At 49.3% G+C, this 22974-nt stretch overlaps 1 protein-coding gene across 1 annotated transcript in view; it reads right to left on the reverse strand.

Annotated features, from left to right (window-relative positions):
- The window catches only part of Gabbr2 (gamma-aminobutyric acid type B receptor subunit 2), a 344134-nt gene that overhangs the window by 123537 nt on the left and 197623 nt on the right, over positions 1–22974 (reverse strand). The window contains exon 7 of the mRNA XM_013351873.2: positions 9954–10190. Within this exon, the coding sequence (XP_013207327.2) occupies positions 9954–10190 (237 nt within the window). The remainder of the gene's footprint in view (positions 1–9953; positions 10191–22974) is intronic.

Below are 22974 nucleotides of genomic sequence, written 5' to 3' on the forward strand. Positions count from 1 at the left end.
TCTTATTATATGGGCATGAGGGCATGACTGTGGCTGATCTGGAACATGCTACATAGACTAGGCTGCCTTCAAACTCACAGAGTTCCATCTGTCTCTGCCTACTAAGTACTGGGATTAAAAGCATGTTCCACCACACTTGGCTTTACTTAAAAAAATATTTATCTTTGTGTGTGTGTGTGTGTGTGTGTGTGTGAGAGAGAGAGAGAGAGAGAGAGAGAGAGAGAGAGAGAGAGAGAGAGAGAGAGAGCAGCATGAAAGGGTACTCATGATGGCCAGAAGAGGGCAACAGATCCTTAGGAGCTGGAGTTACAGGCAGTTGTGAGCTACTCAACATGGGTGCTAGGAACCAAACTCAGATTCTCTGGAGAAGCATGAAGTGGTCTTGGCTGCCTAGCCATCCCTCCAGCCTCGTATTTCCACTCTTTTAAATCATACATTTTAGTCAGGCAGTGGTTGGCGCACGCCTTTAATCTCAGCACTCAGAAGGCAGAGGCAGGTGGATCTCTGTGAGTTCAAGGCCAGCCTAGTCTACAGAGTGAGTTCCAAGACAGGCTCTAAAGCTACAGAAAAATCCTGTCCTGAAAATACAAACAAACCAAGACAAAACCCCATACATTTTAGAGGCTTGAGATGTAGCTCAGTTGGAGTGCTTCTCATAGGCACGAAACCCTGGATTTGCTTCTTAGCACCCCATAAATTGGGTGCTGGTGGTGTACACCATCATCCTTGGGGTTGCAGAGGGGCAGGGGAAGGCGCAATGCAAAGCCGCACACCCTGGGTCTGATCCCCAAATGAACACCAGCACGGTGCGTACCTGTGATCCTCACATTGGGGAAGGCAGAGGCAGGGGGATCAGAGGTTCAGTCGTCTTTGGTTACATAGTGAGTAGACCAGCCTGGGACACACCAGACCTTTTCTAAAAAGAGGGGGAAATTAAGGGTCTTCAGAGAAGTTGTTGCCCTTAAAAAACCAAAGGCAGAGCCCCTCCTGGCTTCAGCCATGCTGAATCCCCAGGGACCATGGTTTTCCCACCTGGAAAGTTGGCTGGTGGGAGGGCTCACTGGTTTGTTTCATTTTTTGAGTGTGACTTTTCTTTTCTTCTTTTTTTTTGACCCCTAAAGGAAGAGAGTTTATAGAGCTGTAGAATGCAAGTTAAGAGTGGAGGCTGAAAGGTAGACAGCTCAGGTTCAAATCCCAGCTTCTCCACTTACCGGCTCTGTTACTTTAGGGAAATTAATTAATTAACCTCCTGGTTTTCTCACAAAGGGTTGCTAATTTCTTCTTTGTGGGGTCTTGCTAGTTTCAAACAAAGACCCCAGAATTGGGAGGTTCACAGGACAACAGCACATGGTACCCCATTCCTGGAGGCCAAAGATTGTTGTGGGTAGGCCGATTGCTTCCAGGAACAGGGAGGGAGGATGAAGTGCCCACTTCCTGACTTTTGGTGGCTTGTTGGCAGTCTTCGGCGTCTCACGATTATGAGAAAGTCCCTCTACCTTCTTCTGTCCTGGGCCTTACCCCTGTCTGTGTGCCTGTCTCAACTCCCCCATTTTATAAGAATACTATTATGTCATTATTCTGCTCCTGTGTGACCATGGCCAACTGTACCTGTAACATTCCAAGGATGAATCCAACATACAAATCCGGGGTCGGGGGAAGCAGCTCAAACCACAATAGGGTTGATTGTGAGAGCTACGTGGGATACTACAGTGGAGAGCTAAGCACAGTACCCAGCGCAGGGCAAGCACTCAGCCTTCCTATCCTCTTCCACCTGTTGTTACAGCAAGCGCTATGGCGACTGCCATGTTCGCGGCTCCTTCCAGGGCTCATGGCCTGCTTCTCTCTGGGACCAACTGCCTGTGCTCAGAGCGGCCACTGACGTTCTAAATGATACACTCCCCCATGCTGTTCTTTTTGTTTAAAAAAATAGGTAGTTTCCTCCCCTGCCCTGAGGAAGTAAAACCTGAAAGCTTTGGCGGGTAGGTATCAATTCACACAAATTGCTAAGCCGCACTGTTTGGATCTCTCGGATGCATCTGACAGCGGGAGTGGGAGGCGGTGGATGTTTGAGCTGTGTGTTGTCTGCACTCAAGTGCAATTGCGTTTGCATCAACGTCTCAGACACAGGGTTTTGAGATCTCTGGTTTTCCTGTTTTCTAAAAAATCATGTGTGTGTGTGTGTGTGTGTGTGTGTGTGTGTGTAAGCATGCGCACATGCCACCACACATATGTGGAGGTCAGAGGGTAACCCCAGGCGTTGGTCTTCTTTCCACATTGTTGGAGGCAGGGTCTCTTGTTCAACAGGCCAGGCTAGCTGGTCCACGAGCTAGTGACACCCCCACCTCTGCCTCCTATATCACCGTAGGAGTCCTAGGATTGCAGACATGTGCTCCTGTGGCTGGTTTCATGCGGGTTCTTGGGGATTCAAACACAGATCTCTGTGCTTGTGGGACACTTTATTCACTGAGCCCCCACCCAAGACCTCTAGTTTTGGAATGAGAAGCCTGGAATGTGGTTCTAAGCTGGGTTTACCAGACTACTGTACTACGATTAGTTATTCCACCAAGTATTCATTCCATAGACTAAGAGCCAAGTCCCACTCAAAGTCACAACAACCATACCTACATGACTGTCATTGGCTCACTGTCTGAGGGAGGAGGCAGGCTTACATCCTAACCGTGTGAGCTGGAACCATACTGCCCTCCAGCACTTATATAGGATGGCGGTGTTCTCGACCTCCCAGGTATCTTATCTGGTTGCTCAGCCCAGATATCTTGTAGGCAAACCCTATTTCCCCTCCAGCCTCTGCCCCACTTGGCCAAAGTCAGCTTGTAAGAGGAGCTGGGAATATCACCTGCGCCAGCCCGATGGGTAGCCTGGACTAACCTCTCCTCACCACCTGTGCAGTCTGGGTTCACCACTTATATGTGCTGGGCCTCTTTTTATAATCTATAACAGGAGCATTCACTCCCTCACTCGTTCATCCCGATACTATTTAGCAGACATCTCCATGTCTGTGTCTAAGATATTGCAGAAAACCCAGCAGGCAATAACTAAGTGAGCCATGTTATGTCAGAGGGGAACCACTGGGGACAAGGACAGGCTTGGGGCAGTGAGTAGATGGGGGGAGGGAACAGCAACTCCATATATGGTATCAGGAGAGTCCTGGCTAGGAAGGTGATGGGAGGGAGGGTAGGGACATAGGGCATGAAAGGGAGGCCAGGTCACCTGTGTGGATCTGACCTCAGCCTCTCGCCTTCTTGTGTGCTGCATCCAGAACTGGGGTGCTGGCCAGCTGCAGTGGGGGTCACCTCCTAGACAGTGTGACTGCGTTAGAGGAAGGGCGATGGTGACTCGGAAAGCTCAGTTGTTATTACACTGTCTCTGGTTGGCAGTTACTGACTGGAAAATGTTCTTGCTGGTATGAACTTGCAAGGCCACGGGAGCACATCTCATCCTGATCAGGCCTGAGATCTGAGCCCCAGGAAGACACCCATGGGAGCAATGAGAGACTGGGGAAGGGGAGGCCTCACAACTTGGGTAAATTCCTGACACTGTCACAGCGAGACCTTGGGAATCATTCTTGACGGATCCATGAATGTCAATGAACTTCATGTCCCAATGACCTGCCTACTGTCAGCTCTGGTTAGCGACTGGGTTGAAAATGGCTTTTTATGCCCAGAGGCCCCGAAAGGACGGGTGAGGAAGAATTGTTAGATTTCTCAGTTAACAAAGTGATCAGAGGAAACACTGATGGCTGGGCTTACCTAGATGTACAGTCCAGTGGACTGCTTGGGGACACGGACACAAAGCATCCTGGTGCCTGAGCACCCCAGAGATGACAGATGCTGATTCGTCAGAGGAGACAAATGGGACTCAGCTGAGGCTGGGGGTACCAGGCAAGGGTACCAATGAGATGGGCAGACTGAGCAGGAGGGAGCCTGCCTGAGTTCCCATCTCAGGTGGGGGAAGCCAGGGAGAAGATTGGTGCTAAATGCAACACCCAAGATAGCAGTTAGGTGACAGGAAACCTTCTTTCTAGGAAATGCTTGATTTTCCTGTAGAAACACCTGGCGATCTTAGGCTGGGTTTCCCCAGAAGCGTAAGGAAGTGACACACTACAGACACGCTCTCAGAAGGACGCCACCCCAGAAGCAGTGTGAGGGTGTTGGGCTCCTGCCTAACTCTGGACCAAGTCAGCCATCCCTGCATCTCCAGGAAGGATGGGACTCCCAGGCATTGAGCCCCGAGGCTCCCAGGTGGGAGCTATTAGCCAGGCACCTGCAGCATCTGGGGGATGGGTTAATCCAGCCAAACCCTTCAAAGGGAGCCCAGGGGACCTGGGGGGGGGGGTACCAAGAGCACCTGTGTGATTAGGCTTGCGCATAAAGCTAAGTGGTAATTCTCAGGGCAGCTGGAGCCAAGTGGCATAGAGCCAGACAAGAGGCAGGTAGGTGACAGACACCTTCCCACCTCAGCACAAATTCCTAGCAGCAGAAAGCTCAAAATCACGTCCCTCACAGGCAGACTTTGTTTGGAGACTGATCACTGTAACCTTAACGAGGGCTAATCGCGCTGCTTGACATCGAGAGGATTGAGTGTATGTGAAGTGCACAGCCCATAGGTACACAGTGACACACTGCGTCCCCCTTGGAACAGCACGCATAACAAAAACTGCTGTCAGGGGGCACCGGACACTCATGTGATTTCACACGAGAACATTACCAAGTAGGACATATTTCCATTCTGCAGATGAGGAAATTGAGGCCCAGACAGGGCAAATCTTCCCAGGTCACCTAGCTCTACCAGGCACTTACACTGCACTGGTTAGTCTCTTGGACTGACTCCATGGCTACAATTCCTGTTCCAGACTGCAGGGGCTGTCCTAGGCAGTTTCTTGTGTTAGAGGGTGGCTGGTTCAACAGCACGGACTGGGGGAGACTGGTTCCCAGGTCGCCTTCTCCATTAAGTGTGTGTGAGTCCCTCTTCTACTGTGACAATATAGTTCAAGATGCCAGGGGCCAGTGCGGGGCAGGGGAAGTTCTGGAAGGGATTTTTATTGCTCCTCAGTGTTGGCCAAGGAGGCTTCTGAGTGAGACCCTAGGATGGAACACTATAGTGGCTTGGGAGTGAGCCAGGTCCCTGGGACAAGGTTGATTTTCTAGGCTGCACAGTAGACTCATCAAACGGCAGAGCTTCAGACAAGGTCTGGAGCAGAAGTCCGAGACTATATGATCTGAACAACTTCTAGGCTCTGCCAGGCCCTCACTGCCCTCCCAGGTCCCATAGGCCTTGCCCATGCCACAGCCATTTGGTATTGGGTAACTATCTTAGTTACTTTTCTATTACCACGACAGAACACCATGGCCAAGGAAACTTATAAAAGAAAGTGTTTGATTTGGAGATCATGATTTCAGAGGATTAGTGCATGAGAGTCATGGTGGGGGCATGACAGGCAGGCAGGCAAGGCACTGGGGCAGTAGCTGAGAGCTTACATCTGACCCACGAGCATGTAGGGGAAGCCCCAGGCAATCACCTTGCTTGTAGGGCGGGGTCCCCTGAGGATATTTTTCACTAATAAATATTGTGGATGTGCTCTCCTGCCTTCCCTTCTGCTTTCCTGTTCTCCGCGGGAACCTCGGTTCTGTAAGTCTTTTCCTTATTAAAGCTGAATATTTTATTATAATTTCTGTCTGCTATTCATTTATGCCGTAACATTTTGGCGCTCAACGTGGGGCTCTTTGCCTCTACCCTACAAGCAAGGTGATTGGCTGGGGCTTCCCCTACACGAGCATGAGACAGAGGGGGCATGGGGACACCAACTAGAAGTGTCCTGGGCTTTTGAGACCTGAAAGGCCATCCATAGTGACATACCTTCTCCAACAAGGCCATACCTCCTAATCCTTCCCAAACAATTCCACTAACTGGGGACCAAGTGTTCAAACACGCGAGCCTGTGGACGTCATTCCCATTCAAACCACCTCAATATAACCAATTGGGGTGCTCTTCCCTGGGGAAGACCGTGTCTCCCACTCCCAGCATTCCTTAGATGCCTGTAGCTCTTTGTGTAGGGCTGAGACCTCATGAATCACCCCTCCTCATCCACACGGGCATATTTGGTGGTGGTGTCCTTGCTCAGACTGTGAATTTTAACACCGCTCCTGGAAGAGCCTCAAGTTTGGGTGGAAATCATGCTCGAAGATCCTTCCACTTTCAAAAAAATGTCTGGGGAGCACTCTGTGAGCTTCAGAGACCAACGCAGGGGACTCCAGCCTGGGATTCACCCCCATGTGTTCAGCAGAGGAGGTTCTAGGGGAGGAAGAATCCTGGGGCTCCTGGATGCCTGAATACCGCACTGCATCTCCAGAAGCCAGAGGTATGCAGATGCAGCATGCCTCTGTCGTTCGCATGCAGCGGGGCCATAGATGGCCATTTCTGGGGCCTCCAGCCCCCACACAGGAGAAACAGAGCTTGGCCGCAGGCTGAGCTGGATCTTTACAATGACATTTAGAGAAGGGATTTCTTCTCCAACATACCAGCTAGGCACCCAGACCCAACTCCCAGCAGACTGCACATGCTCAATCAATTGAGTCACGGATATAATTAATTTAACACATTTAAATGATTTTCTGTATAGTGAACATGCTGAATGAGGGTGACCCCGAAGAAAGTGACTGCCTGAGATATGGAGACGGTGAGAGGGTTGAAAACACTTTGGCAAGCGCAGAGCGCGTCAGTCTCTTCCCCACTGACAGCTGAACTCGGCCTTCTGCCGCCTCCCTGGGCCACAAAGGTACTTTCTACTGCATCAAAGGATATTGTATTTCCAGCAATCCGACGATAATTTTAATGAGACCTGTCTGCAAGCCAGAGTCAGGTGCGCCTTAATATGCAACAAAGGGACAAGGGGAAGAGAGAGCAAAGGGCCAAACGGAGTCAATTTGCAGCCTTTCTCGCCTGAAGAGGACTCACGAGGGCTGCAGTGACAGTGGGAGGAGTTGGTGGAGGCATGGGGGGGCTGCCAAGCCTTGGTGCTGGGGACCACGAGGGAGCCATCCCCCCCCCAGATCAGTATCACTGATAACATGAAGGTGTTGGCTCTGCGGAGTTTTAAGGGTGTGTGAAGGTCTGCCATTTGCTGAATTATGACTCAGACTGGTGCAGGTGTCAAGGAATTTCCCATTAGTAAGAAATTCATCTTCGAGCCCTGGAAAGCATTTTAGCCCGTCTTAGCTAATTGCTCATCAAGTAGTGATTATTTGGCTTAGATGACAGGGTACACTTTGCAGGGGTTATAAATGAGCTCCTGCGAAGCCGCGCCAGGCGCCAGGAGCCAGGCGCCAAAGGGCCGGCCTCTGGGCTTAGAGACGCAGCAGAAAGGCTTCTGGGCTTCAGCCGATCTCCATCAGCCAGGCAGCACTGGGTGTCATGAACTCAGTCTACCAGCGAGAAGCTCAGTGGAGGGTAGGTGAGGCAGCCCTGCCCATCCTCTCTTCAAGGGTGAGCAGAGAATGTGCCCAGTGAGGGGAGTGGACCCGATTGTTTGCACTGGGAGGAGAGGCTATGGGGAGAGGTTCCTCTGCTAACCCAGAAGCTCATATAGCCCAGGCTAGCCCTGAACTTGTTCCGTAGCCATGCATGACCTTGGACTTCTGGTCCTTCTAACGCTAACTCCCGAGTGTTGTAATTACAGATCTGTGCCACTAGGTGCGACAGACATGATGCTGAGGATTGGACTGAGGGCTTTATTCACACTGAGTGAACACTGTACCAGTTGAGTCACGCCCCTAGCCTCTTTTTTCCAATGTGTTTAAGGCCCTCACTATGTAGCTGAGGCTGGTCTCAAGTTCGCAATCCTCCTACCGCCACCTCCCATGTGCCTGGGTTACAGACGTGTGCTGCCATGCCTGGATTTTAGTAAGTTTTACGTAATGGGCTCTGAGTGTGATTTTATAAGGGGTTCTGAGGATAAAGGCATCTCATTAAGCCACGGTTTGAGAGACGCGGCTACAGTTTCCAAGCCTGAATCTAGGCTGTGCTGCAAAAGTGTACTTGGTCAACATCTATACTGAGCCTTCACGTCTGAACGTGGGAGGAGATGTCCGCGTTTAGATCCCTCTACCTATGGATTTTGGAGACTAACTTCCCTTCAGCAAACTCAGAGCCTCCTTTCCAGCCGGGAAGTGGCTGTTGAGCGACAGCCTGCCCTAGAATCACCTGGAGGGTCGGTTAAGGACCTAGGGTCTAGAGTCCCAGTTAGTGAATCTAACCAACGCTCAGGTGGTGCTGACCACACTCTGAGAATGGCTGGTCTATGAGAGTCCTTTGCTTACCAACACTAGAGCTGAGTTCCAGCTTACCTCCCCAGCGCGACCACTGCTCCCATCCAAGGCTCTGTCTCGGAGACCATCTCCTCCCCTAACCAAGCTCCACCTGCCCTCTTACTCAGCTTCCATCTGGTTGGCCAGCCTTGAGTGCCTAGTACTTGCATGCTACTTGAGGACAGACTCAAAGGCTGCCTCTTCTGAGAAGCCTTCCCTGATTTTTCCACAAAGGCCAAAGACATCCTTGTAGACTGGGGAAGTTCTCCCCCGTGCCAAACGCTTTTAACTTTTCCATGTCAGTGTTGTTCACATGCCAGCCCTATATCTACACTGCCGCATACACTCTGCAAGACCAGCCTGCCATACTACCAGAGGCCCGAAAACATCTTCCAAACCCAATGTTAAAGAAACACACCAATCCCTTCCTCTCTTTGTGCTACCCCATGGTGAACTGATCACTATCTGATTTTGGGTTCAACAGAACACAGAACAGCACTTTCAACCACCACACCCCCCACTTTAGGCAAAGATTCTGTATTTGCCAGGAAGACAAGAGGCAGACAGAGCACCAAGAAATGCTCACTCATGTCCACCTCCAGAAGGCAGTGCCGTGCAGCCCCAAAGAGCTAGACCTACACCCAAGTCCCAGCTCTTCCTCTGGTTAGTGGTCCTTGTCAGAGCTCAGGGTTGCTTGTTTTAATAGGTATAATAACGGCACCTGCTCTCATGGGACATAAAGATGCAACAGGACCGTTCGGGACAGTAGCAAGAGCTGGCACTAGACATACATGATGATGTAGAAGCCATGCAATGCCCAGGGTTCAGGGATGGCATGGAGTCTCTGGGTGAGTGTTTGGGAACTATTGAAGTGCTATTGGAACTGTTGGAAGAAGTGCTAATCTTCCAATGTGCATAAGGCATGTATTACCATCTGCATTTTCCCAGAGAAATACTTGAAGCTCAGATCAGGCAATCCTACCAATCACTATTAGCAGTTGCCACACAAAGAACTTTTATTCTCTTGTACTGGAGTTTGGGAACCAAGGGTCCTGGGAATGTTGGGCAAGCATCCAACCCTAGAGCCAAGTCCCCAGGCCTCTTTTTGCTTTCAATTTTGCAATGGTCTCACTGACTTGGTCAGACTGGCCTTGAACTTACTCTGTAAAGCAGGCAGGTCTTGAACTTGAGAACTTCTTACCTCAGCCTCTTAAGTAGCAAGGATTACAGGGCTATACCTCCAGGCCCAACACAAGGACTAATCTTTAACTACTTTGTAAAGAGAAGCGTTGTCCTCATTTTGTGAATGAAAAGTCTGTAGTTCAAAGAAAGTCACCCCACTCATAAGTAAAGACGCAGGAATTGAACTTGAATTTGGTCCACCCTATCCACAGCGTGGTAGAGCACACCCACCCTTGCAGACACCTATCCTTTCTTCTTGGTGAGTCATGGAGGTTGTTTCCCCAGTGAAAGAGCCTACCCACCCCACACCTCCTTCCAATATCCCCAGGAAGTTCCTTCCGTTACCCAGAGAAGAAAACACACACCGGCAGGTGCTTAGCAGCCCCTCTTTTGGCCTTGCATGACCCCAGAGGGCAGTAGGCAAACAGCCCATGAGGCTTGGGAACTGACCGTGACCCCGAAGAAGTTGGTTTCGTTCATGGCATTGAGGATGATCCTGCCCAGCGTGTGGTCTGTGTAGTTGAAGTCCTGGATCCGCTGGTGCCTGCTGCTGGCATGCAGGGTCTCCATGGCCCTCTGCAGTGTCTTGGCGATGACCCAGATGCCATCATAGGCGTACCCGTGGAACTTGCTGGGCCCCACACCTGAGCGCTTGCTGTTATATTCTCTTTCGTATTGCTGTGGAGTCTGGAAGAGCAACGGGGTGGGGAATATCAAGTTACAGCGGCGACTCCAGGGACACCGATACTCTTCGGAATCGGCTGTGTGCCCATCACAAAGCTATGCTAGGCTCACTGTCTATCCTGCCATTTAATTCTATGGTGATTTCCAAAGGTGGCAGCCATTACAGTCCCCATTTTACAGACGTGGACATTGAGAGTTCCTGAGTGACAGGGATGATCTAGCTCTGCCTCCCTGGAAGACTAAACAGAGGATGTAAGACACCCTAACCATGGAACCTCCCCCCACCATATTTACAGGGCCTGGATCTGGAGAACTCCTGGAAGCCCACTTACTAAGCCTAGAAATTGAAGCTATATATGCATCAGCAAAATATTCATTGAAATAAATGAATATAGCTTTTGATCTGAAAGTCAGGGTTTGAGTTCAGCTCTGAAGGTTCCTCAGGGCTTCAGGCCAGACCGTGCATGGGGAAAGCCAGCATTGCTGGGCAGTCCTTGCCCTCCAGCCCCCTCCCTTCCCACTGCCTCCAGTCAGCAGCTCATGGGTTTTCTCTGTCTTTGTCCTCAGCTTCGGGGGCCTCTGAACCACCCAAGAGGTGATCATCCTTAGGAACTGGAGCCGAGCAAGGCTACAGGTCCCAGGCTCTGGAAATGGGCAAGCAACTCAGAACACGGTCTAAACGATGTGTCCAAGATTTTACCTTCCGGTATGATACTGCCATCTACGAAGTTCACAGTCCAGAACCATGTGGTCAGGTCACAAAACATATGGTTCCACCCCTCAATATTTAAAGTTTCTGACTGATTCTATGTTGGGCTGCATTCATGGCTGTCCTTGGCTGCATGAATATGCTGGGTTGAGATTCTAGAAACTTCTAGTTCTGTGCCCCACAGGACTCTATAAGGCCCTCTAGGAGCATAGGCCCTGAAGTAGATCCAAGCAAGGGCGATCTGTGCTTTCTACTGGTCACTTCAAACCTCCACAGGGTCTGTGAATAGTTTGACACCAAACCACAGGTCGTCCCCTACTCCTTGCTGAATTTAATAAAAAAAATCTATTGGTGATACTGACATCTTGATTGGCCACAAAGTTCTGAAATTGCTCTTTTACTCCAGTGCCTGAGTTTGTCCTTCTGTATGATGTCACCCGCGGAACTCTTGACCTCAGCCTGTCCGTGAACCTTTCTCAAATTCCTTCTGACCTCCTTAGTGGGAAACATTATCACAGCCCTTTGGGAAAACCCTCTGAGAGGTCAAATCACTCAGAAGTTGGGTTCCTGGTCAGTTTATGCTCAGAAGGGCCCTTAGAGATGGTCACCCCCTCCCAGAACAGCCTGAGGGACCGAGAGTTGCAGAGGCTTGTACAAGTGCATCAGCTTGTGTGTGAAGTTGTATGGGCCCCCACCCTGTAGCTGCTTGCTGACCTTGAGGTCATTATTGCTCATTGTAAGCTTGCACAACCGTCCCTGGCCAGTAGGCAGGGAAGGAGGACCTGCACAAAGGTCAGGGGGTTTTACATGTGTGGAGTCCATCATGCTGAGAAGCATGGAGCCCATCATGCCAAGAAGCAGGGTCTCTGGTAGAGTCAACCAGACAGGTGTCCACGACCCCAGTCCAGGTGCCTTCAGTTGTGTCCCTGGAGGACTCTGATCTTTCAAGTGTAACATGTCCAGCATTGAGTCCATGGTCCTCCCTCAGTCTCAGACTCTTCTGGAAGCCCAGTCTGTCCCCACCTGTCACTCATCCCCAGTCACCAATTCTCTATTTGTCTCCCCAAATCTGAGCAGAACTGACTTCAGCTCCTGGGAGGCCAGGCCTTTGGGCCAGCTTAGCTTCGGCATCCACACCTCACACAGTGAATCACCTCACATCCCTGTGTGTCCTGACTTCTGTCCAGGCATGGCTACAAAGTGCCAGCACCTTCCCTGGCCAAGTTCACTCCTCCCGGGAAGCTATCCAGCATGAGGTGCTCGCTCTCTCTCTCTCTCTCTCTCTCTCTCTCTCTCTCTCTCTCTCTCTCTCTCTCTCTCTTCTAGCCTTCCAGGTCTCTACAACCCATGGAGGTTCCTCGTACCCCAAGGTTTTTACACTGCTTATGCCCACTGGAAAACTCCCCCGTCTTGGGGTACTTCACAGCCATGGCATCATGTGACCGGAACAGCCCTCCTGAGTTGGGAATCTATTCTTTCTAGCATCTGACATTCCGGTGTGGCTTGGTTGGCCTCTGTTTTTGCGTGCTAGCACTGGAGCCACAGGGTCAGAACATAGCGTGCTTCAGTCACTGAGGGGTTCTCAGAATCACATGACACACACAGGCCTCAGCCGTGCTGCCTGCTAAACGCAGGGATATACCTGTGCAAACGTCACAGGAACACACTTATGTATACACCACAGGGCTAAATGCAAGACACGCTTAGAAGCACACCACAGAGCTAAATGCAGGGACATGCCTACACACATACCACAGGAATAAATGCAAGGACACACTTATGTATACACCACAGGGCTGAATGTAGGACATGCCTGTGCACACACCATGGGGAAAAATCCAGGGGCATGCCTATTCACACACCACGGAGAGAAGTGCTCCCTGATACGGAAATGTGCCATGCCCCTGTGTGTGAAGGCACCGTTTCCCTACATCTTCAACAATAGGTGCTTTAATTAAAAAAAAATCGTCAGTTTGCCAAGAAAAAGTATTATATTCTCTTAATTTGCATTTTCTTTCTAGTAGAATGAGCTCCTTTCAAATATTGACTAAAAGTTGTTATTACTTCTGAGGTAAATTTCTCCTTTACGCCACATTGCTGCAGTGATGGCCAGGTCTCTGTCACTGGTAAGCCATCTTGCTCTTTTCCCAGTTTTTATTGCTTGGTATTCTCTCTCTCTCTCTCTCTCTCTCTCTCTCTCTCTCTCTCTCTCTCTTTCTCTCTCTCTCTCTCTCTCTGTGTGTGTGTGTGTATGTGTGAGTGTGTGCACACATGCCTGTACTGCAGGCTTGCTCGCTGAGTATTGATTTTCATGCACCGAACGGCAGGCATTCTACCCCAGAGATTCGCCCCACCTCCACCACTCCATCCCTCCACACTCTCAGGCCTTGAGTTTGCAAGCCTCCTACCTCATCCTCCCAAGTAACCTGGGCTACAGGCTTGGACTATCATACACAGATTTTTACATTTTAAATGTGACTTGGAGCTAAGTGATGGTCGGTGTTAATTTTCAACTTGACAAAATCTAGAATCACCTGGGAGATGGGCCCCTGGGCATGTTTGGGAGGGTGTGGGCAGACCTTCCATCTTAGCTGGGATGGGAGCACTCCCTGGGCCAGCATCCTGGACTGTATCAGATGGAGAGGTGGAACTGAGCATGCGTTCATCGCTCTCTTCTCCTGACTGCAGTGTGATGGGCAGCTGCCTCCAGGCCCTACTGCTGTGATGTCCTCACCCACTGTGATGGACTGTGACCTGGACCTGGGAGCCGAGGTGCACCCTTTTCATCTAAGTGGCTTTGTCAGGATGTTTTATCACAGTAACTGAGAGAGAAACCAAGACTGTCTATTTCTTATTGTTAACTAAGCTCTTGGATGGTTTTAAAATATGTAAAAGCTACCTAGATGTGTATTCCTCTATTAGTATTATTATTGTTATTATTTTCTTTCTTTTTTTAAAAAAAGATTTATTTATTATATATAGTGTTCTGTCTGCATGTATGCCTGCAGGCCAGAAGAGGGCACCAGATTTCATTACAGGTGGTTGTGAGCCACCATGTGGTTGCTGGGAATTGAACTCAGGATCTCTGGGAAAACAATCAGTGCTCTTAAACTCTGAGCCATCTCTCCAGTCCTGATTTTGTTTCTTGAGGCAGGGTTTCTCTGTATAGCCCTGGATTTCCTGGAACTCACAAGCATGAAGAGGAATGAGACCCTCTGGTTCCCTTCGTCTTGGATTTCCCTCCCTATGTGTGTTCTCTGAGGCACACAATGGCACCGGAATGGGGAGTACCCATGTTGGTCAGCTTTCTGTGACTATAACATGATATCCAAGCTCAAAACCATCAGGAGGGAAAAGGTTTCTTTTGGTTGAGTTTGGGAGTTTCAGTTGGTGATTGTCAGGCTCCACTTTTGTTCTATGGTGAGGTATAGCTCATCAGGTAGGGGGTGTGGTCAATGAAGCCATTAACCTCATGAACCAGGGAGCAAAGAGAACTGTATCTTACAGTTCCTTCCCCAGGCAGGTCTCCAGTGACCTAATGATTCCTCATCAGGCCCCAACTCTCAAAGGTTGTATAAATTCCCGACAGTGCCCTCCTGGGGACCAAGCCTTTAACACATGGCCTTTGGGGACATGTGTCTAGACTACGGCAGCATCTGTCTCGAATTTCATTTACTCTACCCATCTATTCGGTCAGATGATATTTTAGAGAGTATCCTAGGCTGTCTGGGACCCTCTGAAAGTCAGGGGCTGTTAGGTTTAGATAGACAATGTCCCCGATTTGTTCGTGTACTGTGACACTTGGTCTCCAGACGGCAGCTCTGTTTTGGGAGTCAGAGGAAACTGTGGGAGGCGGGGCTTTTCTGGAGGAAGAGACAGGCGAGGAGGCGGGCTTTGTGGGTTACAGTTTTGCCCACTTCTAATCTAAGCCTCTCTGTGTGTTTCCTGGTGGGCAGCCAAGACATGAACAAGCAAGACCACAGGTTCCACCTACCACAGCCGCAAGCCACCCTGGCTGCCATGCCTTCCCCACCATGATGGACTGCATCCCTCCTGCTGTCAGACAAAGCAGAGCTCCCTGCCTTAAGGTGCTTCTTCTCACGTGTGGAGTCATAGCAACGAGATAGTGGCGACTGCAGGGCGGGATGGAGGACCGAGGTGGACAGACCCAGGATGGGTGGTCATTGCCTGCATATTTTAACTTTCTTGGCTTAATGAGTGTGTGTGTGTGTGTGTGTGTGTGTGTGTGTGTGTGTGTGTGTGTGTATGTGATGTTTATGCATGTGTGTCTGTGCACCTGTGTGTAAGGACCATAAAAAAAAACCCAAGATTATACTGGTTATTTCATTTGGCCTTGGGACAAACACAGGCCTCTATGTCTGCCTTTTATATCAGTTGCTTACAAATCTCTATTTTTTTTTCTACTTTGGTTGTTGTTCTGGGGGATGAGGAGCAGAAGCGTGGCCATGGAGATAAAGGATCTGGCTGTCCACAGGGCTTCTGTGAGTAATGGCTTGAGATAGGACTGGGTATAGGGCCTTACTGCTTTTCCTCTTGCATCATATCCTGGGCCATTTACCATTCCTCCCAGGTGATTCTGAGGCAAGCTCTCATGACTGCCAGAGACAAGGTATAGCCGCCCTAAAGCTGGCCTCTGTTGCTAAATTGACAAGGAGTCCTGGCTATTGTTCTTCTAGAGGTTATGTTTATCACAAGGTTCTAGAAGTTTCTGGAAATAACTTTACATAGACGGTTCCCCTCAATTAAAGGCTGGATTTCAGTGTTCTGAGAGGCAGCATTTGGGACGTGGAATGTATTTTCCCTCTGAAAACATGTTATAGAGAGTGGTGGAGCTCCCAGCCTGCAGGGGCTTGCAAAGCTAACAGGTGGCTCGATGCTGTGCCCTTGTGATCCCAGCACAACCATGCTGGCATGGTTGATATGGATCATCTGCCTGACAGGATACAGGCTCACCCATGTGGATCAGGGAGTGTCTACATCAGGTGAGCTGAGGCGGGAAGTGAGCGGACCCATGGTGTGGCTGGGGTTCTGAGCGGAATAAAGAGGAGGAAGTGAGCTGAGTGCTAGTGTTTATCTTTCTCTGCTTCCTGGATGCAGATGTAAACTCCTGTTACCACGACTTCCGGCTGTGACGGACTGACCCGCACTGTGAGCCACACAAACCTTCCTCTTCTTCCTTCCTTGAGTTGGTTTTTTTTTTTTTAGTCATTTATTGCTTCCTGGGGGAATCAAGCATTGTGAACAGAAGAGAGGGGACAGGGGCACACCCTCTTTTCTGCCCCCTGCCTATCTCCCTCTGGGGAAGTTTTGTTCAAAGAGTTTCACTGGTGTAGCTCCTACACTGGTCCCTGCACTCCGGCGAAGTTGGTCCCTAAGGTGGTTTGTTAAATGTGAATTCCAGGGCTGCCTGTTTGTCCATGTCAGCGAGGGAGTTCAGTTAGGCATGTGCTGTTCTTAAAATCTCAGTTTGGGAACACACACGAACTATGACGGCCCTCCTACAACTGTCATTGGGACCTCTCAATAGAAAGTTCCTTCCTAGCTGAGGTGGCATCTGTCTCCCTGTAACTCTTCTTCAGCAAGCTGCACGACCCTGAAGAGCCACCAGAGACACATCTGTTCCTTTTCACACCATGCAGTTCCACAAAGAGCAAAGGACAGGGACATTCCTTCCCCCAGAGGTATTCTCCTGCCAAGCTAATTAGTATCAGTTCGAACTTCCGTGGCTGTGATGAAAAACTCCTGTCAGACCTAAGAGCCAACGAAAGAGCACACAAGGAATTGAGAATGACATCCGATTCAAGCAGAGCTTCCTAAAAACAAAGAGCAGCTTCTGTTCAGATACCAGAAAGCAAGCAGGGTTCGGGGTGGTGGTACAGGCCTGGGATCCCAGCATGCAGAAGGCTGAGGCAGGAAAGTCATGAGTTCGAGGTCAGTCTGGGCAGCATAACCAAGACTATCTCGGAAAAAGAAGAAAGAAAGAAAGAAAGAAAGGAAGGAAGGAAGGAAGGAAGGAAGGAAGGAAGGAAGGAAGGAAGGAAGAGAAGGCAAATGCCAGGCAATGGTGGTCCGTGCCATTAATCCCAGCGCTCAGGAAGCAGAGGCAGTGAGTTCGAAGCCAGCCTGGTCTTCAAAGTGAGTTCCAGGATAGCCAGGACTATTACACAGAGAAACGCTGCCCCGAAAAACAAAAAAACAATACAATATAAAGAAAGAAAAGGAAAGGCAAGCACTCAGGCCAGGCGGGATGGTAGCGACCAAGTTTCATTTAGACATGCTTTGAGATGGTCACAGACTCCTTGCTGAGGCACTGGCAAGTTTGCCAGCAGGAAGTTGTCCAGCTAAGGCTCGAGCAGGAAGCATTGGGCAAGACCTTTCAGTAATCCCCTATGGAAGTCTGGCTGCATTTCAGGGCTGCCCAGGCAGCAAGATGTGAATCACGAGGCTGACATGACAAGAGACATTTTCATTTGAAATATTTTATAGCAAAGCTGCATGAAGCAAGGGACCACAAAACAAGGCAAAAAGCACCAGGAGAAGAAACAGAACCTTTATAGAGTCTAGGGTCAACACCTTAGGGTTTCCGATGAGAATGCAGAAGGGCTGACCACTGGGAATAAGAATAAGTTAAAACAGACCAGGCCTTGCATAGTCATAGCCAATCTTGGAACCATCTTCACCACACTGTGTTAAAAATAAAGGTTTTTTTTCCCTCCATTGAAGAGAAAGATGGTGATGTCTGTATCTGTTGCAATCTCTCACAAGCATCATAAGTCATCAAAGTCCTTCAGTTATGACTGGAAGTATCATAGAAAAGGAAGGAAGGGCATTAGAAATAATCCCACAAGAAAGCCAAATCATGAAGTTATGAGACTTGGACTTTAATATTAGCAAGGCTGCTGTATTCAAGTAGATAGGTGAGAGAATTAAAAAATAAAAACATCACCAAGGAACTGAAAGCTACAAAAGAAGAAAAGTAAACAGGAGAAAATAGAAAAAGACAAAAATGCAACCTCCAAAGTAAAAGACTTGACGGGTGGTGGCAGCAGTGGGTTTGACCAGCAGAAAGCACGGACTAGCTACTGTTCAGGGGCCTTGCAAGGAAGGGACAGAAAATAAGAAGCACAAGAAATGCCTGGAAATGCGTATCATGGACATAATCATTGTCCTGAAAGGTAAGGAAAAGTGAAGGAAAGTATAAGTGTAGAGACCAGCTCATGGAGCCATGAAGTCCCCTGGAGTCTAATAAAGAAAAGCACACACATGTACATGCACACACACACACGAGTGCACATACACATGCATTTGTGCGCATGTGCACAATCACCTGATCAAAATACTACTACAATAATAACAACCACAAAAGTTGAAGATCAAAGTCAAGACAAAAGCATTTTTTTTTTTTTGAGACAGGTTTCTTTGTGTAGCCCTGTCATGGACTTAACTCTGTAGATCGGGCTGGCCTCAAACTCACAGAGATCTGCCTGCCTTTGCCTCCAGAGGGATGAGATTAAAGGTGTATGCCACCACCGCCTGGCTTCAAAACAAAGTAGCTATATAGAAGACACAGCACTGTTAAAAGAGCAATGTGTGGTGGCTGGTCTAACAGGAATAATGGAAGCCAGGAAACAGTGATATCATAAAGCTGGAGGGAAACAGCAAATGAGCTGGAGGCACCCCTTGCTAAGAACACACTAGGAATTAAGAGTGACACAAAGGACACTAACACAGCTAGGAGCAGGGAGACCATGTCTGGCGGATGACAGCTAAGGAAGGATCCGGGAAGAGTCTTCAGGCAGAAAGAGACCCTACACAGAACGAAACGCTGCAAGGACTTGTACACAGGAGAGTGCCCACGAGTGAAAACCAACATCTGGCCAAAAACATCCTAGAAGATCCTAATGAAGATTAGAGATCTCAGACTCACACCCGACGATGCCAGGCTTTGTTTTATGATGTTAGTGATCAAGATGGCATGGTGGTGCCATAAAGTCAGACAAACCACAGAAGACAGCGAACAGCGCAGAGATGGGCCACACTGTGCAGGTGGACTCCTGCCCTGCAGGCGCGCAGCCTGGGAGGAGGGCAGCAATGGCCCTTTCAATAAATGGTCTAGATCCATTACTTGTCATATGGAAAACAAAACAAATATTGATTTTTACTTTACACATACATAAAATCACTTTCATGCACGCCCGCTATTTACCATGACACAGAACTAAACTAAAGGATAAGGCAGAAGGCTTAGCGGCCCACCTGGGCGAGGGAGGGCAAAGCGCTTAGACAAGGCACAGCAGGGAACACCTAATGAGCTGGACTGCATCAAAATGGAGAATTTCTATCCACTGAAGCCACCAAGAGAGTGGGAGGCAAGTCAGAGAGTGGGAGGAGAGAAAAGCCCCACATAGACTTCCCAAAGGCTCCTCAGGTAGAACACAGGGGGCATTTCTATCTCTGGGCCACCAGTGAGCAAGGAAAAAAACAAAAAATCCTAAAAACAACCAAAAACAAGGCAACAACAACCAGGCAGGGACTCCAGTAGGAAAGTGGGTGAAAGGCAATTACAAAGGAAGCTCAAAACCAACCAAAACACAGGAGAGGAAGGCGATAAGAGCTTGGTAAGGGCACTGGCTGTGCTGTCGCAAGGGCCTGAGTTTGATCCCCAGGACCTACATAATGCCTGTGTGTCATCTCAGCCCTGGGGAGGCAGAGACGGGCAATCCCACTGGCCAGCTAGACTACCCTATTCTGTGAATCCCGTGTCTCAAAGAAGGTGGGTGACATTCTGGAGTTGTCCCCTTCCCTCCACATGTACCCCCTCATGCACATGCATGTGCATGCATATGAAAAAGATGAGAAATTTTGTCATGTCCAATTTCATCAGCAGTCAGGGATGTGCAAAGTGAAACTAAAACGGAATGCCATGTCCCACCCACTAGCCTGGTTAAAATTAAAAAGCTGACAGCACCAAGTGCCGACAAACCTGTGCCCGGAGTGGAAGTCCCCCTCACTGCCGGTGGGTGTGTAAGCTAGTGGACCCACTTTAGAAAGCAGCTTGGCAGTGTCTGTGAGAGCCAACAGATGCCCATTCTGTGACTCAGAAGTTCCACCAGACTCCATGCCCAAGATCTAGGCGAGCAGGCATCCATCACAACACGGCAGACGGGCAGGAGCAAATCAGAAAAATGAGCGCAAGAGCCCCACCCAGAGACACACAAAGCAGGTCTCAGAAATGAGAGAAAAATGAAAAATCACAGGATTCCTAGACTGAACAACTATATGACTAACACGCCTGTTCCCCAGACTTTGATTTATAGCCAGTACAATCCCAATAACAAGCAGAATAGGCCTGTGTGCAGGGTATGCAAACAGATGACGTGGTCAGACCACACGGAAATTTAAGAGCACTTGCTGCAGGTGAGGACAGAGAAACCACACATCCACTCAGAGATGCATGCTGATAAGACTTCCATACCACATGACCCAGAGGTCTGCTCAAGGTAGCATGAGAGAGGATTTGGAGCATCACACCACAGAATACTGTGCGATACTGCACACAGAACACCTTCGGTATCACTCATAAGTGTTACAGGAAAGAGGGAAGGGACACAGGACCACGCATTCAAAGCCAAGTGCAGCCATCTGTAGGGCAGAGTCGGAGAGTAGCTGTAGCTAGCAGTGGTGTCAGCTGGGCAGGACACAAGGATAGCTTCTGGTCAGCTTTGGTTCCCTGGTTCGAACTGTCTGGAAAATCTAGAGCCGTCTCTAGTGGTCTCACGGCTCCCACCCCACGATTGTGGCTGTGAGATCTTCCCCATGAACCTCTGGCCCCAGTGCTCAGTCTGAATGTTAACGAGCATCTTCTGTGTGTTGCCTGCAGACTAAGATATTCCCACTGTGCTATCCCATATGTTCTCACAGAGCTATGGAGGAGACACTGTAAGAGAAGAGGGGCAGTTAAATGACGTATCCTCTGTCCATCATAGGCCCACCATGTAACAGCAAGCAAGCTATCTGTAACTTCCATTGAGATGGCTCAGGTCTGTGTCCTGCAAATGTCACCTGTGGGCTTCCAGGACAGCCTCATCTTGGGATCAGAGGCCTGGCTCCCGATTCTAATCTCAGTGTCTAGAATGGAGTTTGCTTTTTGTGCTATGTGCCAAGGTGGCTGTCAGAGTGTCGGCGAGCTCCAACACAAGTTCCAACGCAGAAGGTAGAATCACTCCCCGGAGGGCTTTTTGGTAGTCTGAGAAGAACACTCATCTCATTGGCTGTGCTAGAATCCTGGCCACAGCTAGCTTGGGAAGCTGGGAATGTCCATTTTTCAAAGGGTGGCCATCTACCTGCTTAAAGTCAGAGTGCTGTTACTGGGTACCAGGAGGAGGAGAGATAAGAATGTTGCTATGGACACAGTCACCTGTCCAGCAAGGATTCAGATCTAACCAGTGTGTGTCCATAGGCCGCCAAGCTCTTCCTCCTAAGCCTACCCCTCTGCCATGAAAGGGGCCATCTAGAAACTGCAGGGGACAGGACATTAGCACTGTGAGGCTGGTCCTTGGGTTCTCCTGCCTTTCCATGTCCTTCCCTGCCTTCATTTCAGAGCACAGAATGGTCACAGTGACCCCCCCAAAAACCTCCCAGCTCGGCCTTCTCTTCCCATCACTGTGGCAATGAGACATGTCAGTTTTAAAAGGCCCCTGCCTGTGGCTGAGGACTTGCTGCCTCTGCTCCCTTGGTGACTGTCCCCTCAATACCACTGGGCACAGGGGCCTCTCCCTAGGTGTCCTGTGGCTTTTGGCGACTTGATCTAAGCTCAGGCTGTGTGGAAAGAGGGAACTTCAGTTGAGGAACACCTCCATCAGATTAGCCTGTAAGAGGCCGTGGTGCATTATCTTGGTTGATGATTGGTGTGTGTGTGTGTGTGTGTGTGTGTGTGTGTGTGTGTGTTGGGGGCAGGCAGTCTACTGTGGGTGGTGCCACCCCTGGCAAGTGGTCCTCGGTTGTGTAAAGGAAGCCAGGGGGCAGGGGAAGCAAACTGGTCAGCAGCACTCCTCAGGGCTTCTGCTTCAGTTCCTGCCTCCAGGCTCCTGCCCTGGGTGACATCATGCTTTCAGATGGCCATTAAGAGCCTTCTGGGGCACCAGCCACCCCACTTAGCTTCACAGGGCTCCTGTGGACCATTATGGCTTTCGTTGCCTAAGGCTTAGTTTGGTTAATATCCTGTCTGCCTCTGGGATTTTTTTCCCCTTAGTTTTTGAATTTTTCTCAAACTTCACTATTTTTAAATTAAAATATAGTGTGCTCTGGATCCAAGACTCTTAATAACTTGCAAACTTTGACACCCATAAAAATAACATTTACCCAAATGAGAGTTATTTCCGTACATTCCTCAACGTCTTGCTTATTTTTTTTTTCCTGCGCACATTGATTTTGATAGGAAAATATTTCTTCCAGCCTTTTCTAGCCAGGTGCCAACATGATCTAAGGAGCTGTTTACAAAATCCGTCCTAATGATTTGCTAGTTTTTTGACAAACCAATAAATCACTGGTGGAGAGGTGGCTCTGATTGGGATTAAATAATGAATAAAAACATTTATCTACACTTGGTTATGAAGCTTCCCCAGAAAATGGACTAGGTCTGTAAGAGCCTGCGGTTGAATGAGGAGGAAATTCTTGGAACACAGGGGCCACGGTGGTGCACACCTTCAATCTCAGAACTTGATAACAGAGGCAGGTGAATGAATCTCTGTGGGTTTAAGAGCCAGCCTGGTCTACACAGTGAATTCCAGGCCAGCCAGGGCTACACAGTAAAACTCTGTCTTAAAAAGAGACAAGCAAAAAAACAAACACAAAGCCAAGCTCTGAGCTCAGAGGGGTGGGTGAGGCTCATATCACACCGTAAGGGATTTGCTCCTGGTCAGAGGTGGGATGGTGGACCTCATGGTCACCTGGGTTGTGGCCTCTTGCTTTTGATAGTTTGTCCTTCCTTCCTTCCTTCCTTCCTTCCTTCCTTCCTTCCTTCCTTCCTTCCTTCCTTCCTTCCTTCCCTCCCTCCCT

This window comes from Microtus ochrogaster, linkage group LG5 (genome assembly GCF_000317375.1).
Source record: "Microtus ochrogaster isolate Prairie Vole_2 linkage group LG5, MicOch1.0, whole genome shotgun sequence".
NCBI lineage: Eukaryota > Metazoa > Chordata > Mammalia > Rodentia > Cricetidae > Microtus > Microtus ochrogaster.